Below are 18,302 nucleotides of genomic sequence, written 5' to 3'. Positions count from 1 at the left end.
CTCGCCTCGTGCGGCCGGGCTCCCACATTTTCGGGAGTTATTTGCAGATAGATTTCTTGGAAATGAAAAGCGAAGGGCAGCCTGTGTCCTCCCTCTCGATCTGACATTTGTGGTTTATGTATAAGCTGGGGCCGACCTCAGTGTCTGCTCTCTCCTCGGAGTCCGCGTCCCTGGAGTCCGGTGAAGGGCCAGACTCTCAGATTCAGCAGAGTCCAGGGAGGAACCGCCTCTGGAACAGCCAGGATTCTTAGGAGCTTTTTAGTGATTCTTGCTGACCTGAAAATAATGTAAAAGCAACAGAAGAGCTCTTTGTGGTATTTTCACATGTTCTTTATTGGTTTGGGGAAGGATCCAACAGTAAAGTGGTTTAAAAATCATAAATATTTAAAAAGACATCATGTGCCCTACCCTTTTCATCCATCCCCACCAAAAAATAAACTATAATAACACAAATGGCAAGAACAGGAAGAGAAGGCGGCAACAGCAGGAGGCGGCAGTGTGCGGGGCGGGATGGCTGAGACCCAGGCGCTCTGCGGAGTCCCTGCAGAAGGTGCTGGGGACAGAGGGAATGCGAGGGGCGTCTTTCCCCCACCAGGCCTGGGCTCTGGGAGGCCAGTCCCTCCTTTCCCGCGGCCTCTTGAGATATAAGTTATCAGCCTGAGACAACGGATGCCTGAGGCTCTTAATTTGGTTTCTACCTCAAATCCCAGAGAAGCCAACCGGTAGAAATTATTCACAAATTTGATAGCAAATTCATTTTGCACAGGGTAGTTTTCCCATGAGCCTTGCAAAGGTGTTGGATGTAAGTTGACTCAAAAGCTGGTGTTTTTGTTGTGTTTCGTCTTGTTTTCCCCCAGTCCCAGCTTTCTGAAGACTCAGTTACAAGTTTGACAACCAGGTGCCTCTCTGAGGGCGAGAGAAGGGCGTGGGCATGCTGTGTGGGCGCCTTCTAGGAGGAAGGAATGGGCGTCAGCAGTCACAGAGGCTGGAGGGTTGAGAATGGGGGGCAGGGACACTATCTGGAGGCTCTAGACTTCTCCCCGGGCACACGGAAGCTCTGCCAGCTGTCTCAGTATCATATACCTTCTACCGAGGTCATTGACAGATTAGGTTAGCTTGGTAAACTCAGTGCAATTGTTCGTCTGAATACCGGCCTGCAGTGAGCCCATTCTGAGCAGATTGGCCACCTCCCCTGATCCCAACCCCTCTGAGCTATCCCAGCAACACCCTGTAAGCTGTGGCAGGCAGGGGAGCCTTCCTGGAGGAAGATGTGCAGGGCCTGCAGAGCGATGGGGTCTGGAAGAGGGGGTTCCTTGGCTTGCTTCGGGTGGGGGAGGGAGGCCAACTCATCCTGGTTTGCCTGACACTTTCCCAGTTTTAGTCCCGAAAGCCCCAAATCTCAGGCACTGAGACATTGGCTGGTCCTCAGGAGGACAGATAGAGGACTGGCTGGGGTGAGAGTGATGCCCTCATCGTCTCGGAGGGCAGGCTTTTTGCTGGTGCAGTTCCTGTGGACTGCAGGGAAGGGAGGAGGAGGCTTGGGAGAAGTTACGCGAGTCCCAGCAGTCACCCAGGACTTAATATCGGGGAAGGCCTGGTTTGGTCCAGAAACCTGGGTCATCGGATCTGCATTCACTGACTTTGCTAAATGTGCTTCTCTCTCTCTCTCTTCTTCAGGGAGGCAGGACACAGTGCGTGCGCGAGGTCTGTCCCATTCTCTCCTGTCCTCAGCACCTTAGCCACGTTCCCCCAGGACAGTGCTGCCCCAAATGTTTGGGTGAGTGACAGTTTTAAGGTCAAAGAACATTGTAATATATTCTCACCGTTTTCCACTGAGCGTGTTCATCCTCATGGCTGTGCTGGGTCCTCAGGGTGTCTTGTCTTCATGGCAACCTCTCTAATTAAAGGAGCATCAGGTGGGCATGAGGGGCGGGGTGGGGAGGGGGTGTTCTCTTTTCTGAGGCCTTGGCGAGATTTCTTCTCTCTTGGCCTCCCTGTGTCTGTGACCTGGTGCACCAGACGGCCTGGGGCAATGCCCTCTTGTGGGAGAACATTATTGAAGACCCTACCTTCAATCGGGCATCTGATGAGTTGGAACAGATTCTAAAGGCATGTGAAGTAAACAGAGGAATACAGACTCCTGGTACTTTCAGAGGCAAAAGCATAACATGCCAAAACAAGAGGCTTAGAAGGGAACCATGGGTAATAGCCAAAAAAGGAAGCACTAGCTCGCTCTCATTGCACATTTCCTGTACTGAGCATCATGAGAAATCATTTATATGCTTCTTCCCATGTAATCTTAAGAATCTTCTGTGCACCTGAAACCTGTGTAATTTTGTTAACCAGGTCACCTCAATAGAAGCTGTGCTACATAGATACCAAATACATGACATCATTCAAATGTGTGGTCTAGGTGCGACGGTTAGTTTTATTGTCTCGAGAGGGAAGGTTTCAGGAAGGTGACGTAGCCAGGGGTGACAGGTTGGCACCTGAACACAATTCTCTGTGATGCCTAGCCTGTGCTTGAAGCTGATGCAGCCCGACTGCCCTGGTGGCATGGAGGCAGCACGCTCGTCACCACTGGAAAGGAGACAGTCCATGAGGGAGGCTCTAGAGCATGAGGTTGGTTGGCTTTCGTTTATCATCCACATGCCAGCTTCCTCCATATGATCCTTAGTCTCTTGAGTTAGAGATCGGACTATTTACAATTCAAATGAAAGTAGCTTGAGCCATCATATGCATATGGTAGAGCATCCAGCAACCCCACCAGAATCTCCAGGGACCCTAGAGGGGGCTCATATTTTCCCCAATCACTTCTGGCTTTGTGTTTCTGCTCCTGTTATTTCTGTCTCTGTTCCTTTTCTTCCCCCTGCCTCTCTTGCTTCTTGTGCTCTTCTTCTTTTTCCCTCTCTTCCCCCTCTTCCTCCTCTTCCTCATCCCCTCCTCTTCCTCTTCCTCATCCCCCTCTTCCTCCTCCTATTCCTCATCCCCCTCCACCTCCTCCTTCTCTTCCTCACCCCCTCCTCCTCCCTTCCTCCTCTTTCCCATCCTCCTCTTCCTCCTCCTCTTCCTCATCCCCCTCCACCTCCTCCTCCTCTTCCTTATCCCCCTCCTCTTCTACCTCCTCCCCCTCCTTCTATATTTTGTCCTTTTAGAGGTCTTCCCATCCAGTCTCTCCCCTCTGATAATGCTGTTGAGTCAAGGCTTGTGTCACAGCTTTTACTGAAGGTTTGCAGTCAACGAGGATGGTCACTTTACAGCGAAGCACAGGGAACAGCATACCATGAAATAGTCAGCGTCCTTGGTTTGTAAAAGGTCTTAGCCATTTTGCCTTTAGGAAAAATTTACCATTTGTCTCTCTTATTTGGGCTCCAGTTTCCAGGTACTGTCCACACCCTTTCTTGAACCCTCTTGCCTTTCTTTCATAGTTTGTTTTTCCCAATTCCAACACATCCTGTTTATTTCTTTTTCTCATTCCCAGCTTATCACAGCCATACCCTTAAGTTTGTCTTCCTACAACCAAATTGGCAAATGAAGGTGTCTTGTCAACTAAGGCAGGTTTCTCCTCTTTACCCAACAATGTTTGCCTTCTTGCTACACACACACACACACACACACACACACACACAGATATACTTTTTAAGTAAATATGAAATAATTATAAGGATGAAGGAGACTTGTTTAGACATGCCTAACTGAAGATATTGCCATTTATCTGTGTGCTTCTTGGTCAATGTGTGCTGGTGCCCCCAGAAGAGAATTAGCCCATTCGCTGTGGGTGGGATCATCATGCCGTGGGCCACCTAAGCAGAAAAGTCACCTCAGAGGAGGTGGCGTCCGGGGCCTGGCCTGGAAGATGAGTAGGATTGATTAATGCTTTGGAGCCAGTCCCATGGACATGCTGAGTCAGTCAGAGTTTCTCACATGAGCAATGGCTGCTGTATTGAAGGCAGATTTTTCAGTCCATCTGTGGTCATAAGACTGACTACAAAAGGAACAGAAAGTCTTAGGAAACTTGAAAATCATAATTCTCCCAAAGGAAACCATTTTTTTGGTTGGGCTAAACCCCAGTGGAATATTGTGGAAATGGCTCAAATCAGGCTGTACATGGAGTCTCTGAACCACTTTTTTGAATGTTTTATCTTATTTTGGGCCATGATGACTTTGGGATTAAGGTAAGATTTTATGTGGGGTTTTTTGGGGGGCGGGTAGAAAGAAACATACCCCACCCACACATACACACAAAAGATAGGAAAGAAAATACAAGGATACTATCTAGATACTGAAATCTTAGACTAATTAGAATTTTGGCTAGTTGGATACTGATTTGGTGTTAAATTTTCCTGTCACCAAGATTCATTCATGTGACATACCTCTGTCTTTGACATAACAGCATTCTCCTTTTTTCTCCTTTTCAGTGAAGAGCCTGATCAGAGTTTTGTGTACACAGAGCACACGATGCCCCTTTAAGAGAAAGTGACATGGCCCAGGGTCATATTTAGATGATCCCACCACTCATAATGACAATACATATCACCTGGCACTTTTTGTCATGGTTAATGAGTGCAAGGCTTTGTAAGAAAAACTCTAAACTAATTACCACTAAGATTTTTTTTTTAGGTAAAATCCACATTTTACGCAAGATAATTTAAGCCATTGGTTACATTTGTGCAGGGGAGGCATCAACTTGTTGAAGAGTCTTTTTGCTCAATGATATACTGATGTAGCCATCCGTCTGTCCGTCCATCCATCCATCCATCCATCCGTCCATCCATCCAGGCAACAATATTGAGGACTATACCTATAGTAAAAGGAACAGGAAGGGGCTATTCATTCTAAGAGGAGAAGACTTCCCCAGAAATGTATTTTAATTGGTGGAGAAGAAAGCTTAACTATATCTACATATTTATTTATATCCTGCCTTTTGCCAAGGAGAATTTAAGTCCACTTCAGAAAATACAGGAAGCATATGGAGGTAAATTACAGGGAAAAGGCAAACTAAATTAATTCTGCAGAGATGTGATGCCTATGAAAGGTTGGACCCTTAGCATATGTAGTTGGATTCTGCCTCTATGGGTTCTTTGAGTTAGCTTCACCATTTATGCCGATGGACTTGTAACTTCTTCAACTGAGATGCTATATCATTAGTTTTTCTCTTTGCTCATTCTTTTCCTTCATGGGACATCTTGCCTCCTTCCTTCCAATATTCACTTTCTGCATAATTTTACTCATTCTTAAATGTAACTCAGGCATCCCATCCTTTGAGAAGTCTTCTCTGTCCTCCTTTCCCCATGGTTCCCAGATTGGCTTCTTTCCAGAACATAGCATACATTTGTGCCGAAGTCATGTTTCATGGGTTTGTTTCCCCAGTAGATTCTGAGCTCCATGAGGGAAGGTCTATGTCTTAGTCCTCTTGGTTCACTATATGGATATTCAATGAAGATTTGTTGACTTATAGTGTGCAATCAAACTCTTTGTAAGAAAAACTCTCTAAATTAATGACTCCTGGGGAATCCCCTGGGAGCATCTGACCCATGGCTCTGTTTTTGTGCATCAGCTGGACCTGGGCTTGTGAGAGTGTTGAACTGCCAGTGCTGTAATTGCTGGTGACAAAGGGGGATGTCCTTGGCTTCTGCCTTGGTTACACTCTGCCGTTGCTTCCCTCTAGGTCAGAGGAAAGTGTTTGACCTCCCGTTTGGAAGCTGCCTCTTTCGCAGTGATGTTTATGACAACGGATCCTCGTTTCTGTACGACGACTGCACGGCGTGCACCTGCAGGGTATGGTGGTTTCGAGGGGCTGCCGTCCGACAGCAGAGCATCTTGGGCTTTAGTGTTAACATTGGGGCCAAACACGATGTGCCATTTATCAGAGGGAGGCATTATTGATGCCACTTTAGGGTGAATTCACACTTAAGGTCACAAGGACCCAAATTACAATTCACTGTCATCCCCCGAGAATAGCAAGTTAGTTTTTGGTGGTGAGAACTAAACTCTGAGGAGCTGTCTGCGGCACTTGGTAAACTCGGACAAAAGCACGTGGCAGTGTTCTCTGGAGCTGATGATCCACAGTGAAACCTCTGGCACACCTGGCAATAAAAGTGGCCTTACATTACATCCGAGAGAAAAGAGCGGCATGGATTTTCCATGCATCCATCACAAGATCAACCTGGTAGTTTGGGAAGAGAGTATTTATGTTTTGTTCACCGTGCCATTCCTTATTTGAGGTATCACTCACTTTTCTCAAAAGGCAACCAGAGCCTAATGACTGGTAAAGAAAGAAATCCACCACTCCCCCATTTTAAAGGGATACACATCCCACATTTCTAGACTGGGCTTATGTGGCGATTTATTTTTGGAACCAAGAAGAGAATCATTTATATGGAGGACTTTAGGGTCATTCATTAGTGAGTTCACCCAAACATCTGTGTAGCATGAGTGTGGTGCTGTTGGTGGTGGTTTTGTTTTTAATAGCTAAAGGGCAAGAGAGGGCCAGGGGGAGGTTTGCTCAATACCAGCTCTGAGTCAGTAGCCGTGATGAGGGTTCAGAAGGTCCTGATTACTCGAAGCAAGCTTTGTTATGTAACAGCACTGCTGCAGGGAGGCGGCTGAGGAAGGGCTGCCCTGAGTGCTCCCTGGCACTGAGACTGAGCCATCCCTAAGCCTGAGAGGACTTTCCCGAGGCTCCCTCCTCTCTTCGTGGCTTGTGTTCTCCTATGGTAAACAGATGGCCACTCCTGCTGTTGACCTTGGCCTCCATCCTCAGGACTTCTCTTCCTCTCCAGGAACTTCACAGGTTATAGCTTCCTCTTGGGGATACTGAGCTTTTCATAAAACCCATGTCATTCCCAATTCTCTTGATTGCAGGAAAGCCAGACATCCCCTGAATAAGCAGGCTGCAATCATTTAGGATAGTCAGTATTATTTTCTCTTCGCTTAGAGCAGGGGTGGGGAACATCTGACCCGTGGGCTGTGTTAGGCCCGCGAAATCATTTGGTCTGGCCCTGCCAAGGCATTAGGGGTGAGTTAATTAAATGTTTGACCAAATATAGCTGACTAATTTTTAAGTTGATAATTTTGTATGGCCCAAGAATGATGTTATAAATATCCAAATGGCCCTTGGCAGAAAAAAGTTTCTTCACCCTTGATATAAAGGATATCAAATGGCATTTTTTGAAGGATCACCTCAGTGTCATACTAATCTTGTATAATTAATCTAAGAAAGTATAGTAGATGGTACCAGAAGTACCTCTTGAAGTTATATAATTAGCATAGAATCTACAGTGTGCCATGCCAGCACAGCCAAGGGTTTGGCAAGCCTGAGGGAGGGCAGCGAAGGATGTAGAAAAGACAGACAAAGAGAATAAGTTGGGTCTAGGTCAGTGGTCGGCAAACCACGGCTCGTGAGCCACATGCGGCTCGCGAGCCATGGTTTGCCGCACTGTTGACTAATGAGTTTGCGGACCACTATCATATACTACCCTTTACCTCCTTGCACACAATATGCCACAATTGCCTAATCCTCACAGCTTCCAACTACACGGTAACATTTAGTCTAGACCAGTGGTCAGCAAACTCATTAGTCAACAGAGTGGCAAACCATGGCTCGCGAGCCGCATGTAGCTCACGAGCCGCGGTTTGCCGACTACTGGTCTAGGTAGATCTTCCTGTGACTGGCTGAGGCCACTGAGAAAAGATCCAGAGGCAAGCTGATGCTTTATTTTATAGTCAGAGGTAAACAAGGTAGTGGTCACCATAGTTACAATGTTCTTGTGAGTTTCACTTGTTTTGGCAGCACTTGCTGTACCTCAGACAGCCCATTAGCTACCCAGATAGGATCTAGGGGGCATCATAAGGTCAAGCTTAATTATGCTAAGAGGGCTGTGCCCTCTAAGCTGGGACTTGTTTGTGGCTTTGCCAACAGGTCAGTTCGAGGCTTAACCCTATAGCCGCTCCCTACACTACGGAAGTTACATAGGTTGATTTATACAACCTACATGTATATAATGCTCAGAAATGCGTCCTGGCTCGAAGCTTACCAGTGGGGTCTGTGTCTTGGAGGGGGGTTTCATCTCATTTCTCTGCCATTGTTCTCACCTTAACTCAACACTCTGAGGGGATGGCTGATCTACCTGGGACACTTCTTTTCTCCATCCCTGTCTTCCACTAAATTTCATGGGTGTTTGGCTCTTATAGTCCTTCCATCCATAGACCTGCTCCAGGTGGAGTTGTGTCTTGTTGGCTGGGGAACTAGGGAGGTTTCCTTTTCTTAACCTCTCTTCAGTGTGTGCTTGAATGAATCAGCAGACGCAGTTCACTAAGCTATTTAGTTCAGGGAATACCACTTCTTTAGAAACCAGGCCACACCCCTTAAAGTTATAGATATCAACTTGTCACCCTCAGAGGTTAAGTGGCCTGGTGAAGGTCACACAGTTTATGGAAGAGCTCTGGAACCCAGGTCCAGTTTTGGCATTGCTCCTTCCGTTCCTGTTCGAATACAGAAGACACGAATAGATTTCATTTTGTGGTGGAACATGAACTGTGAATTTTGCTCTTTGATCAGAGATATCCTGCTTTTGTGCTGAACTCCTGGAAGGCGGCACAAAGCCAGGCAGGAGCCCCAGAGGGCACTGTGAGTGAAGGAAAGAGGAACAGGCCCGGAACTCGCTGGCCCATCGTGAACTGGGCCTTCTTGCCACACGGTGGCTGAAGCAGAACCTTTAGTCCCTTGAGCATTAAATTATAAAACCTCGGAAGGTAGGGAGCGTATGTTACACTTTTCATAGTCCAGATATTGAATCAACAAACAATAGTTTGAAGTGGATGAAAGATCGATTGCAATAAATTAAAATTCGGAATCTTCAAACTGTATTTGAAGCAGTGAGTCGAGGGTTGTTAAGGCACGGCCAGGGAGGGCGTTTGGTGCGGATGGGAATCGTTTTAATCTGTTTGCCTCCGGGCCCGCAGGACTCCACTGTGGTGTGTAGGAAGAAGTGCTCCCGGGCCGGCGGCTGCGACAAGGGCGAGGAGGCCTGCTGTGAGGAGTGCCTCCTACATGTGCCCCCGGAAGACACCAAAGTGTGCAAGTTTGGCAACAAGATTTTTCGGGTACGTCCTGAGCCAGGCTCACGGAGATGACTGTATACACTTCATTGTAAAACGCTCCAGACAACATGCACATTGGGGTCTTCCATACTGTGTGTGGGTACGTGTATGTATATATACATGTATGTGTGTTCATCTATAACTGCACTTATTTATAGTATAATTTTTATATGTATCTATATATAGAATCCAGTACACACAGAGACAGAGAAGCAAGTGTTTGAAAAAGTTTTTCTTGGTAAAATCTTTTCTTTTGAAAAATGCTTTTTTAAAAAATATATATATATATTTGCTTTCTAAGATGTTTTAAACTTGTAAAAGCATCATTGCCTTTTCCCAATGTGGTTGGCCCGTGGCTGGGGTTGAGCTGAAACTGCCCCCCTGGTGGTGCCGTTACCGGGCCTCGAATGCCCGGGACCATCTTGGCCAGAGCGGCTCAGTGCCCTCGCCAGGGTCCTGATGGTCTGCAGCTTGATACATCCAGGACGTTTTTATGATGCTGCTTTTCAGAGCGATTTTCTCCTCCGGGAGATGTTCAGGTGAGGATGCTCACGGTGCACGTGGTCAGCTCCGCAGGGAGCAAGGGTGAGAGGGCGCTGCCCTGGCCGAGTGCGCCCCACCGCCGGCATTGCACACTGTCTCCTGACGGCCCTAGTAGCAAGCTGTGCAGCGGCCAGTTATCTAATTTATTTATTTGTGATCCTCCCCAAGGATATCCTTACTGATGTGTGCGTGTGTGTGTGTGTGTGTGTGTGTGTGTGTGTTTGTGTGTGTGTGTGTGTGTGTGTGTGTGTGTGTGTGTGTGAGAGAGAGAGAGAGAGAGAATAAGAGAGAACATTGATGTGAGAGAGAAACAGCGATCGGTTGCCTCCCATCCCTCCCGTACCTACTAGGGATTGAACCCCCAACCTGGGCATGTGCCCTGACTAGAGTGGAACCCACGGCCTTTTGGTGTACAGGAGGATGCTCCAACCCACTGAGCCACACCCACAGGGCTGTGCAGCGGCCACTTAAACATCAGGATGAAGATTGTTGACTTTGTCCGAAGTCCTTCCCATCTTGTCCTTGTTCCCAGGGGTGGAGGAGTCCCTCTGTCCCGAAGGCCTTTTCATGACACCCCTGAGAACTGAGACCCCAGAACCAAGGCAGATGGGGAGCTCCCCCGGCAGGCTGTGCTGAGCCAGGCTTCCTGTTACACTGCGGAGTTGGAGGGAGAGCCCTGGTTCTCACGGGATCCATAAGAAGATACGGTGTGTCGTGCCCAGGGGAAGGGGTCTCGTGCGTGTGGTACTTGCGCCAGGCTCCCAGAGCTCTCGGGTCCTCTCTGCACGCAGTCACCCCTCCCCCGAGCCCCCGACGCAGCAGACTCGCCCTCGTGACGGTGGGGTGTGCAGAGTGCTTTCCAGGCTCCTCCTGACGAGTCCCTTTATGTGAACTGAGACGTAAATCACTGACGGGTCATCCTTGGAGCTCGGAGTCCCAGAAACACGCACAGAGCGTCTGGGATAGTAGAGGCCCGTAAGACAGATTCAGCCAGGTCTTCCTCTCCCGAGAAGTAAAAGGCACTGGAGAGTAGGCAGTTCTGGAAACAGCTCCAAAGAGCGAGAAGGAAGAGGGAGAGGTGCAGTCAACCTCACAGACCTGAGCTCGTGTCTCTGTTTTTAGCAAAATGTGCTGCTGAGACCCTCAAGGAAGGAATCCTGGTTTGTTTTCAGGCCCCGCTTGATTGCCTGTCATCTCTTTCCCCAAAGCAAGGTGCCCACACCTTCCCGTTCTCCCGAAGCATGGGGCTTCCTGTGGCCGGGCACTTGGCAATGGCGGGTCCTAAGTCCAGTGAGCCCAAGAAATTCCTCAAGCAGCGAGAAAATGTGCCCCCGAGTGCTGCCCAGCTTGTAGGGAGCAGAGTGCCTGACAGGCAGGGACACGCCTGAGTGGCTCTCGGAGTTTGGTGACAGACCCCTCGCTTTCGGATGGCTTCCCGGTCAGGTGTCTGCCTGGGAAGTGTGAGTCGTTTGCATTAGCTTCCGTCCTTGGCATGTTTGTGCCCAATGTGGTCCAGAACCATGGCCCAGCTGGGAATAAACTAACCACCTGTGGACACAGCGATTAATGGCTGGGGCCTGGCTCAGCTTTGAACATGTCCATCTTATGGAATGGGGAAAATTGGACCTTTGTTATGACATCATGTATGAAATTCCTGTTTGTCTCCTAGTGTAGGAGGAGCAAGATGCAAATAGGACTAGCTGCCCAAGAATTCTTTTTATATCCTGGAGAGGAACACGCACACACACATACACACATACACACATATACACTCACACAAAGGCATGCACGTGCACACACACACACAGGTACACACATGCATGCACCCACAGGCACACATGTGCACACACAGGCGCACACACACACATGCGCGCGCACACCTTAAATCTGATCTTACATTAAATCAGGTAGGTGCAACAGATCCCTCAGAGTGGTGTGATCTAATGATGGCATCCATCACTCATTAAGAAAGGCTGCCCGTGACAGAGTCCCAGCCTGCTGGGTTGCTCCCCACAGCCCCCGCCCCCGATGACAACCCTGTGCTCTCTCCCCCAGGACGGAGAGATGTGGTCCTCCGTGAACTGCACCATCTGTGCTTGTGTGAAAGGCAGGACCGAGTGCCGCAAGAAGCAGTGCGCCCCCATCAGCAGCTGCCCGCAGGTACGCGTGGGATGCAGGCTCACGTGCCTTTACCTGGGCAGCCTGGGGTGCGTCCGGTGTGTGGCAGGTCCCCTGGCACCGAACCCCGTTCCCCTGAAACTTCCAAGTGCCCATAGAGCCCCCTGCCCCTTGCAAAGCGCCCTCCGAGGGCTCTCCTGCAGCTCCCCCCGCCCCGCCCCCGGATTCCAGCCTTGCGTGGGGACAGCGCCCACCTGGCTCTCTCCGCTCTCCTGTTTCTCAGTGACTCTGCCCACGTCTGTGTTCTCAGGTCTCCAACGCCTGTTGGTCTGCTCCCTGGTCTCTGTGGCCGGGTTTTCTGTTGACTATCAGCAGCGCCCTCCGCATTCCCCTCCTTTCTCTCTCTCTCCTCAGATCAGAGTCCCTTCCCGTCGTCATTCAAGTCACATGTGGTTGTTTCTCAATAAATTTCCCAAGGGTTTTCTCCTACCTGGCAGCACCCCGCCCCCGCTCCCCTCTGAAGTTTTCCCTCTCGAACCCTGGCTCCCATTGTAGCCCCGCATGGCAATTGCGTCCTGGTGGAAATATCTCTTTTCAGAAGCCCGGTTCCCACTCGCTGAATAAAGTGCCCATTCTCCTCTAAAACTCGCCTTCAGTGAATTCACCTCGGCAACTTGAAACGCATGCGTTTTGGGAACATGTCAAACCTATTCAATACCTCACAGTGAATGAAAAAAATACACCCACGGATTCAGGGCATGTCCTCCCTCCTCTGTTATCGACGGCCTTTAATTTCACCCACATCTGTGGTTATTATAAACAGCGAGGCGCTGTTTTTGCTTGACTACCAAACGCGGCATGAGAAACAACAGCTGCTGCTCTTGCACAACTGAAGAAAGGGGGAGAAAAAAGCGGGGAAAAAAAAACACACACCTAAAAAACCCTAATTAGTCTTGCTTTAAAAAGCCTCGGACATAAAACCGAAAAGCTCCCATAAAAAAGAAGAAGGGAGATCCAGTCCACGGACTTGAACATGGTCTGCTTATAAATATTCATTGGAGAATAAGAGCACTTCTCTGCCAGTCCCCGGGGGAACCCTGGCTGCTAATGACCGCTTGCAGCACATGTTAGCAATAACGGGCTTCCTTATTCCAGAGACAAAATCAGGGCGCGGTGCCAACCTAGTGGCTCCAGTAACAAGCTCCGTGGGCCGTGGTGAGAGTCCGGCTTCATGGGGTCCTGCCGCCGTGGCGGGGTCGCTGGTCTTCACTGTCCTCTTGCTGTGGGGAGATCAGTGCTTTTTATGTCGCCGGCAGCATCTCCTTAGCCTTTCTTCTCGGCGGACCGCGTTCGGGCCGGGGGCATCCATGCCTCCAAACACAGGCCTTCCCCGGCTCCCTCCTCCTCAGCTTGTCAAAGCTTGTAGCGCCCAGCTCCTGCCTCGGGGGCCCCTTTTTTGTTTCTGGGCATCTTTCCAACCATTCCTCCAGCTCACACTCCCCCTCCTCTGTGGCCAGCACAGGACTTTGGGAGAAAACTTAGTTCTACCATGGAAGTCCCGTGGAACACTTCCTTCCCCTCCCCCGCGTTGCCTGGGGAGATCAAAACACTCCAAGGAATGGTCCTGCGGGAGTCCCCTGCTCTGTCCCGGCCGGGCACTGCACATCTCTTTCCCCAGAAGTGGGGGTGCCTTGTTGAAGGAGGATCTTATGGTTGGATTCCTTGTCCACCCTCCCTGGCAACTCCCCAGAGGCAAAGGCCTACCTTTCGCGAGAAGGGCTCTGAGGGTCCCAGTGGGGACAGGGCTGTGATGACACCATCTCATCGTCGCTCACCTGGACTGAGACTTTCTCTGCAGTCGCAGGGCAGACCCCATTTAATGCTGAGACCACCCCTCCGAGTGGTTGTCATTACTGCACCCTTCTTACCGCCGAGGTGGTAGCATGCCTGGATGCCACAGCCAGGAGCCCTGACCTCATAGCTCGTGCTTGAGTTAGCCCCCGCTAGTTTAGTCATATGACCAGCCCCACTTCCATTGTCTAAGGAAGTTGATGGCAGTTCTGCCAACACGCAGATGTAGGGGATCACATCACCATGTGTTGTTGGGGGCATTGGATGTAGACAGCTCTGCTCTATTTGGATAGAGCCCCTCACTCCTCCCCTCTGGGGTCATCATGCCATTGGCCAGAGCCAAGCACATTTGGTTTTGTCCTCAACTGCTTTCAGTCCGAGAAACCCAAGGAGACCTGGCTGCCCAATAGAAACAGAAGACAGAGCTCTAGGCAATGAACACATGCCGTGATGCCCCAGACCAGTGGTCAGCAAACCATGGCTCGCGAGCCACATGCGGCTCTTTGGCCCCTTGAGTGTTCTAACGCCACTTCTTCAAAATAGACTCGCCCAGGCCGAAAACCGACTTCTGCGCATGGGCCATAAAGTTTCATTCGCACTGTACGTGCACGCCCGCATGTGGTATTTTGTGGAAGAGCCACACTCAAGGGGCCAAAGAGCTGCATGTGGCTCGCGAGCCGCGGTTTGCCGACCACTGCCCCAGACCATGGGATGGCTGAATGGGACTGAGTTTTAAGTCTTATTCAAAGTCATCATGGCTGTTATACAATTTAGGTCTAGCTCAGTGAGTTTCAATTGGTGTGCTGTGACACACTGGTGTGCCGAGACATATTGGTGTGCTACAAGAATTTTTTAAATGTGCCATGCCTATTAGATTGTCAAATAAAAAAATGACAACAACCAAAACAATAGCCATCTGGTGTGAATAAGTCAAAATTATACCTTTTTTTTTTTTTCAGATTGGCAAAAAATGCTATATTTTTTTTGGTGTGCCATAGAATTTTAATAATTAGTTTATGTGTGCCATGAGATTAAAAAAAAAAGTGGAAAATCACTGAGCTAGCTAATGGGAAAATGAATTTGACATGGTCCTGGTTCTTCAATTGCTGACTAGTATATTTTGAATCAGTATGATTTTCTCTAGTTCCTAAATCTATTCTTGATGCAACTGACCAGTAGGGAATGAGTGGATGGACCTTATATTGGCTGTGTGGCCTTGGCATAGGCCTTGGGCCACCTCTCTGTGATATCTGTTTCTTAGTTTCCTATAAAAAGGCCAGCACACCTACATTTAGAAGGTCGTTGTGAAGTTTAAATGAGATAAAATATGAAGAATGCACAGCACTATGTGTACAGCAGGTGCCCAGTGAATATTAAATTCTCTTAGAGTTAAAGGATGGAAGAGGATAAAAATCTGGAGTGCCAAGAAGATGGCCTTTAGGGTTATACAAAATTAGGTTTGATTTTGGGTTCTACCACGGTTGCATTGCATAACATCAATTTCTTCACCTATAAAAAGGGAAATACTTAGCTTATAAGGTTATTGTTCATCTTAAGAAGGATAATTATAATAATATATACTTTATTAATTAAATCTTAAATGTTTTAAGTATTAAGTTATTAAATCCTTATAACAAACCCGAGGTTGGATAGCTTATGGGAAATATCTGAAAGGGTGTTTGTCACATAGCAAAGTGCTCTGTCAATGTTCATCTTTTCCCACATTTCTTTTTCTCTTTGAGTCCCCTTGAGTCAGAGATAAGGCAATGCCATTTGCTGATATCAGCCCTGAGAATATGCTTCCTCCTTGAAATGCCATGCACTAAAAAAAGGGGAAGAAATGCATTTTAGGAAATTACACTGTGTTTCCAGAAAGATAATGGAAAATTACTCAGCATTTCCCAACTCTCAGCTTCACTGGCTTCAACTGCAAAGCAGTTTCTGAAAGAAGAAATGTGACTGAACTTGATCTGTAACACAGATATTGTCCGGATCCATAGACCCCCACTTGGGTTACGGTTTATTGTTTGGGCCCCTCCAAGAAGCAAAACGGAACAGAGGCCTTACATGGGTTGATGGGTTGACAGCCAATTCCTATTTTAACGTGTGTGCTCTTGGCTTACAGAGGGCTAGATTTGGGTATCGGTGAAAAGGTTGGATCCAAACAGTCTCCATCTCCCCTCTGTGTGAGAAAGATCCCACCAATGAGTCCTTGAGATATTCTATTTCTCGGCGGGTAAAAACAGGAAAGCTTTCTGAAAGGTTTTGCCTGGCCTGAGACCCTGATACTTTCTGAAAGTCTTTGCCTGGCCTGATACTTGAAACTTCATTTTCACCGCCATCATCACCATCTGGGCATTGAGTTCAAATATAACTTGGACTGATTTCATTGGTTTGTCTGGCATTAGAGTTTTAAAAAGTCCTCAGCAGACTCTGTTTCTTAGCATTAAACTCTTGTTTGTTTTTCTTTTGATTAGGGTAAAATTCTCAACCGAAAAGGATGCTGTCCTATTTGCACTGAAAGTAAGTCTATTCCGTTGGAAACGTGCTGTTACTATTTATTTTGGTTTTATAGTGCGACAAGAAAAAATGGTGGTGTACATTTTCTGCACATATTGTTCCTATTGGTATAGGATGGGGTCCTCCCTCTTCCCTGCAAACACGTTGTCAATTACAATCCCCTCACAGAAGCACAACTGGAATGTGTTGCTATGGGAAATTTAGAAGATGAATGGGCTGATGAGGTTTTAAGAAGGACCAGATACCTCTGTGTGCAGTTTAACTGCTCATCGCCTTTGCAGTCCTAGTGGCTAAGGTAGTGGTACCCAGTAAAACCCAACAGTGTGCATCATCAAGGAGGGAAGTTCCTTCCATCATTATAAAGCCAAGCAGCTGTGCTTACTTCCACCTCCCTCACCCCCACGCCCAGCTCTTCACCATTTCACCTGGGCACATCCAAGGATAAAACAAGAGGTCTCTGGTCTGGTGATGGTTTGGCCATCCTAGTATTTTTTAAAAATTAATATCAGAGAGGAAGGGAGAGGGCGAGAGAGAGATAAAAACATCAATGATGAGAGAGAATCGCTGATTGGCTGCCTCCTGCACACCCCTTATTGGGGATCAAGCCCGAAACCTGGGCCTATGCCTTAACTAGGAATCCAACCTGTGAGCTCCTGGTTCATAGGTTGATGCTCAACCACTGAGCCATGCCAGCCAGGCCTTCCTGGTATTTTTAACTGAATTCTAACATGGCCCATGCTCAGTGCCATCTGAGGCTGCATTACTAACCGCACAGACCAAACATAGCAACGGTCTGATGTCCTCCCCACGTGCAGACAGCTGCCTGGATCTATTAGCAAATTTGGTGTCTTCCTCAAATTCATATGGAGTTGAGACAGTTCTCTGAAGGGTTTCATTGAAAGAGGAGAATTAGTCATGTCACCATCAAATTAGTTTCCAAGTATGAAAAGCAGAATTAACAAAGCCATGACATCTATTAGAAAGTATTTTATGAGCCAGTCGGGCTGAGAAAAATGGGCTCTGTGGATGGTTGAAAGCACTTTTCATGCGGGAACAGGTTTGTTTATTCTACGTGTCTAAAATATTTTGGACAATAGATACAGAGAGTTTTCAATATCATAGTATAGTATATGTAATATATACATATATATATACACATGTCGTGAAGTTTTGAGATGGAGAGCTATTAAACACGGATGCATTATACATTGGATAAAAGTACTGATTATCAATGAACATTAAATTATCGATTTAATAAAAGAACATTTTTTTAAAGTCCATAAAATAACTCAAAGGAGGCCAACGAAATATGACTTAATAGATCCCCCAAATTAATGTAGAAAGAGTTCGCTAGGATTAGCACGCCAGTTAATTTCTTAACACATGTGTAAGCTATTATACTTCTCCCTCCTCCCAGGAGCCCTCCGAGGAAACTTTGTTTACAGGTGGTTGGGGGCTGCCTCCAGCGCAGGTCCTTTCTGGGTGAGCAGAGTGGAGTCTCAATGGATGCTTTTCTCCGTATCCATGTCAGTGAGTTGTTTGCATTTCCCTAGAAAGCATCTCCTAGTTGAAGGCGAGGCGGACTTCAAAGGAGCCCCTCGGATTTTTCTAGCGAACCTTCCCATTGGCGTGCGCGCAGATAGATTACATATGCCCATCGCACCACTTAGCAGAAGCACATGGCCAGTCTGTACCGAAACAGCCTGGGTCTGGAATAACCCGGCTTTATCCAGCAAGCGTCAGGGTGGCGATTACTGAGAGAGACTTAGAGAAAAGCTGCATTTCATTACTGCTTTATCCGTGATGCGTTAGCCTTTCCATATTTAGCTGGGTTAGCCTTTCTATATTTAGAATCTGTGTGGCTTATCAGAAAAAAAAAAAGAAAGAAGAGAACTAGACGGATAGGCATGGCAAAAATCAAACCAAGGTTCCAAGCAGTCATGTTAAATATCGCGTGAAGCATGTGAAGGAGCCCATGACCTCTGTCCCTGAGAGAGGCAATTGGCACAAAGGAAAGCCACCCAGCTGGAGGGCACCCGGGAGACGTCAACTCCGTGCACCTGCATCCAGCAGGGCAGTGCGGGGGGGGGGGGGGGGGGGGGAGCGGGGGGGGGGCGCGGCATGTGGTTCTCGGTCCAGCTCTCAATGACATCATCAGATGGCTATTT

The 18,302-nt window shown here is 47.9% G+C and overlaps 1 protein-coding gene across 3 annotated transcripts in view; it reads left to right on the top strand.

The window, feature by feature from the left end:
* The window catches only part of BMPER (BMP binding endothelial regulator), a 203,043-nt gene that overhangs the window by 110,499 nt on the left and 74,242 nt on the right, over positions 1-18,302 (top strand). For all 3 annotated transcript variants that reach the window (XM_079786683.1, XM_079786684.1, XM_079786682.1), the window contains exons 7-11: positions 1,678-1,777; positions 5,669-5,778; positions 8,965-9,105; positions 11,701-11,805; positions 16,092-16,137. In XM_079786683.1, the coding sequence (XP_079642809.1) occupies positions 1,678-1,777; positions 5,669-5,778; positions 8,965-9,105; positions 11,701-11,805; positions 16,092-16,137 (502 nt within the window). The remainder of the gene's footprint in view (positions 1-1,677; positions 1,778-5,668; positions 5,779-8,964; positions 9,106-11,700; positions 11,806-16,091; positions 16,138-18,302) is intronic.

Source organism: Cnephaeus nilssonii, assembly GCF_951640355.1.
Source record: "Cnephaeus nilssonii genome assembly, chromosome: 12".
NCBI classification, from domain to species: domain Eukaryota; kingdom Metazoa; phylum Chordata; class Mammalia; order Chiroptera; family Vespertilionidae; genus Cnephaeus; species Cnephaeus nilssonii.
This window is presented reverse-complemented; position numbering and strand designations above follow the sequence as displayed.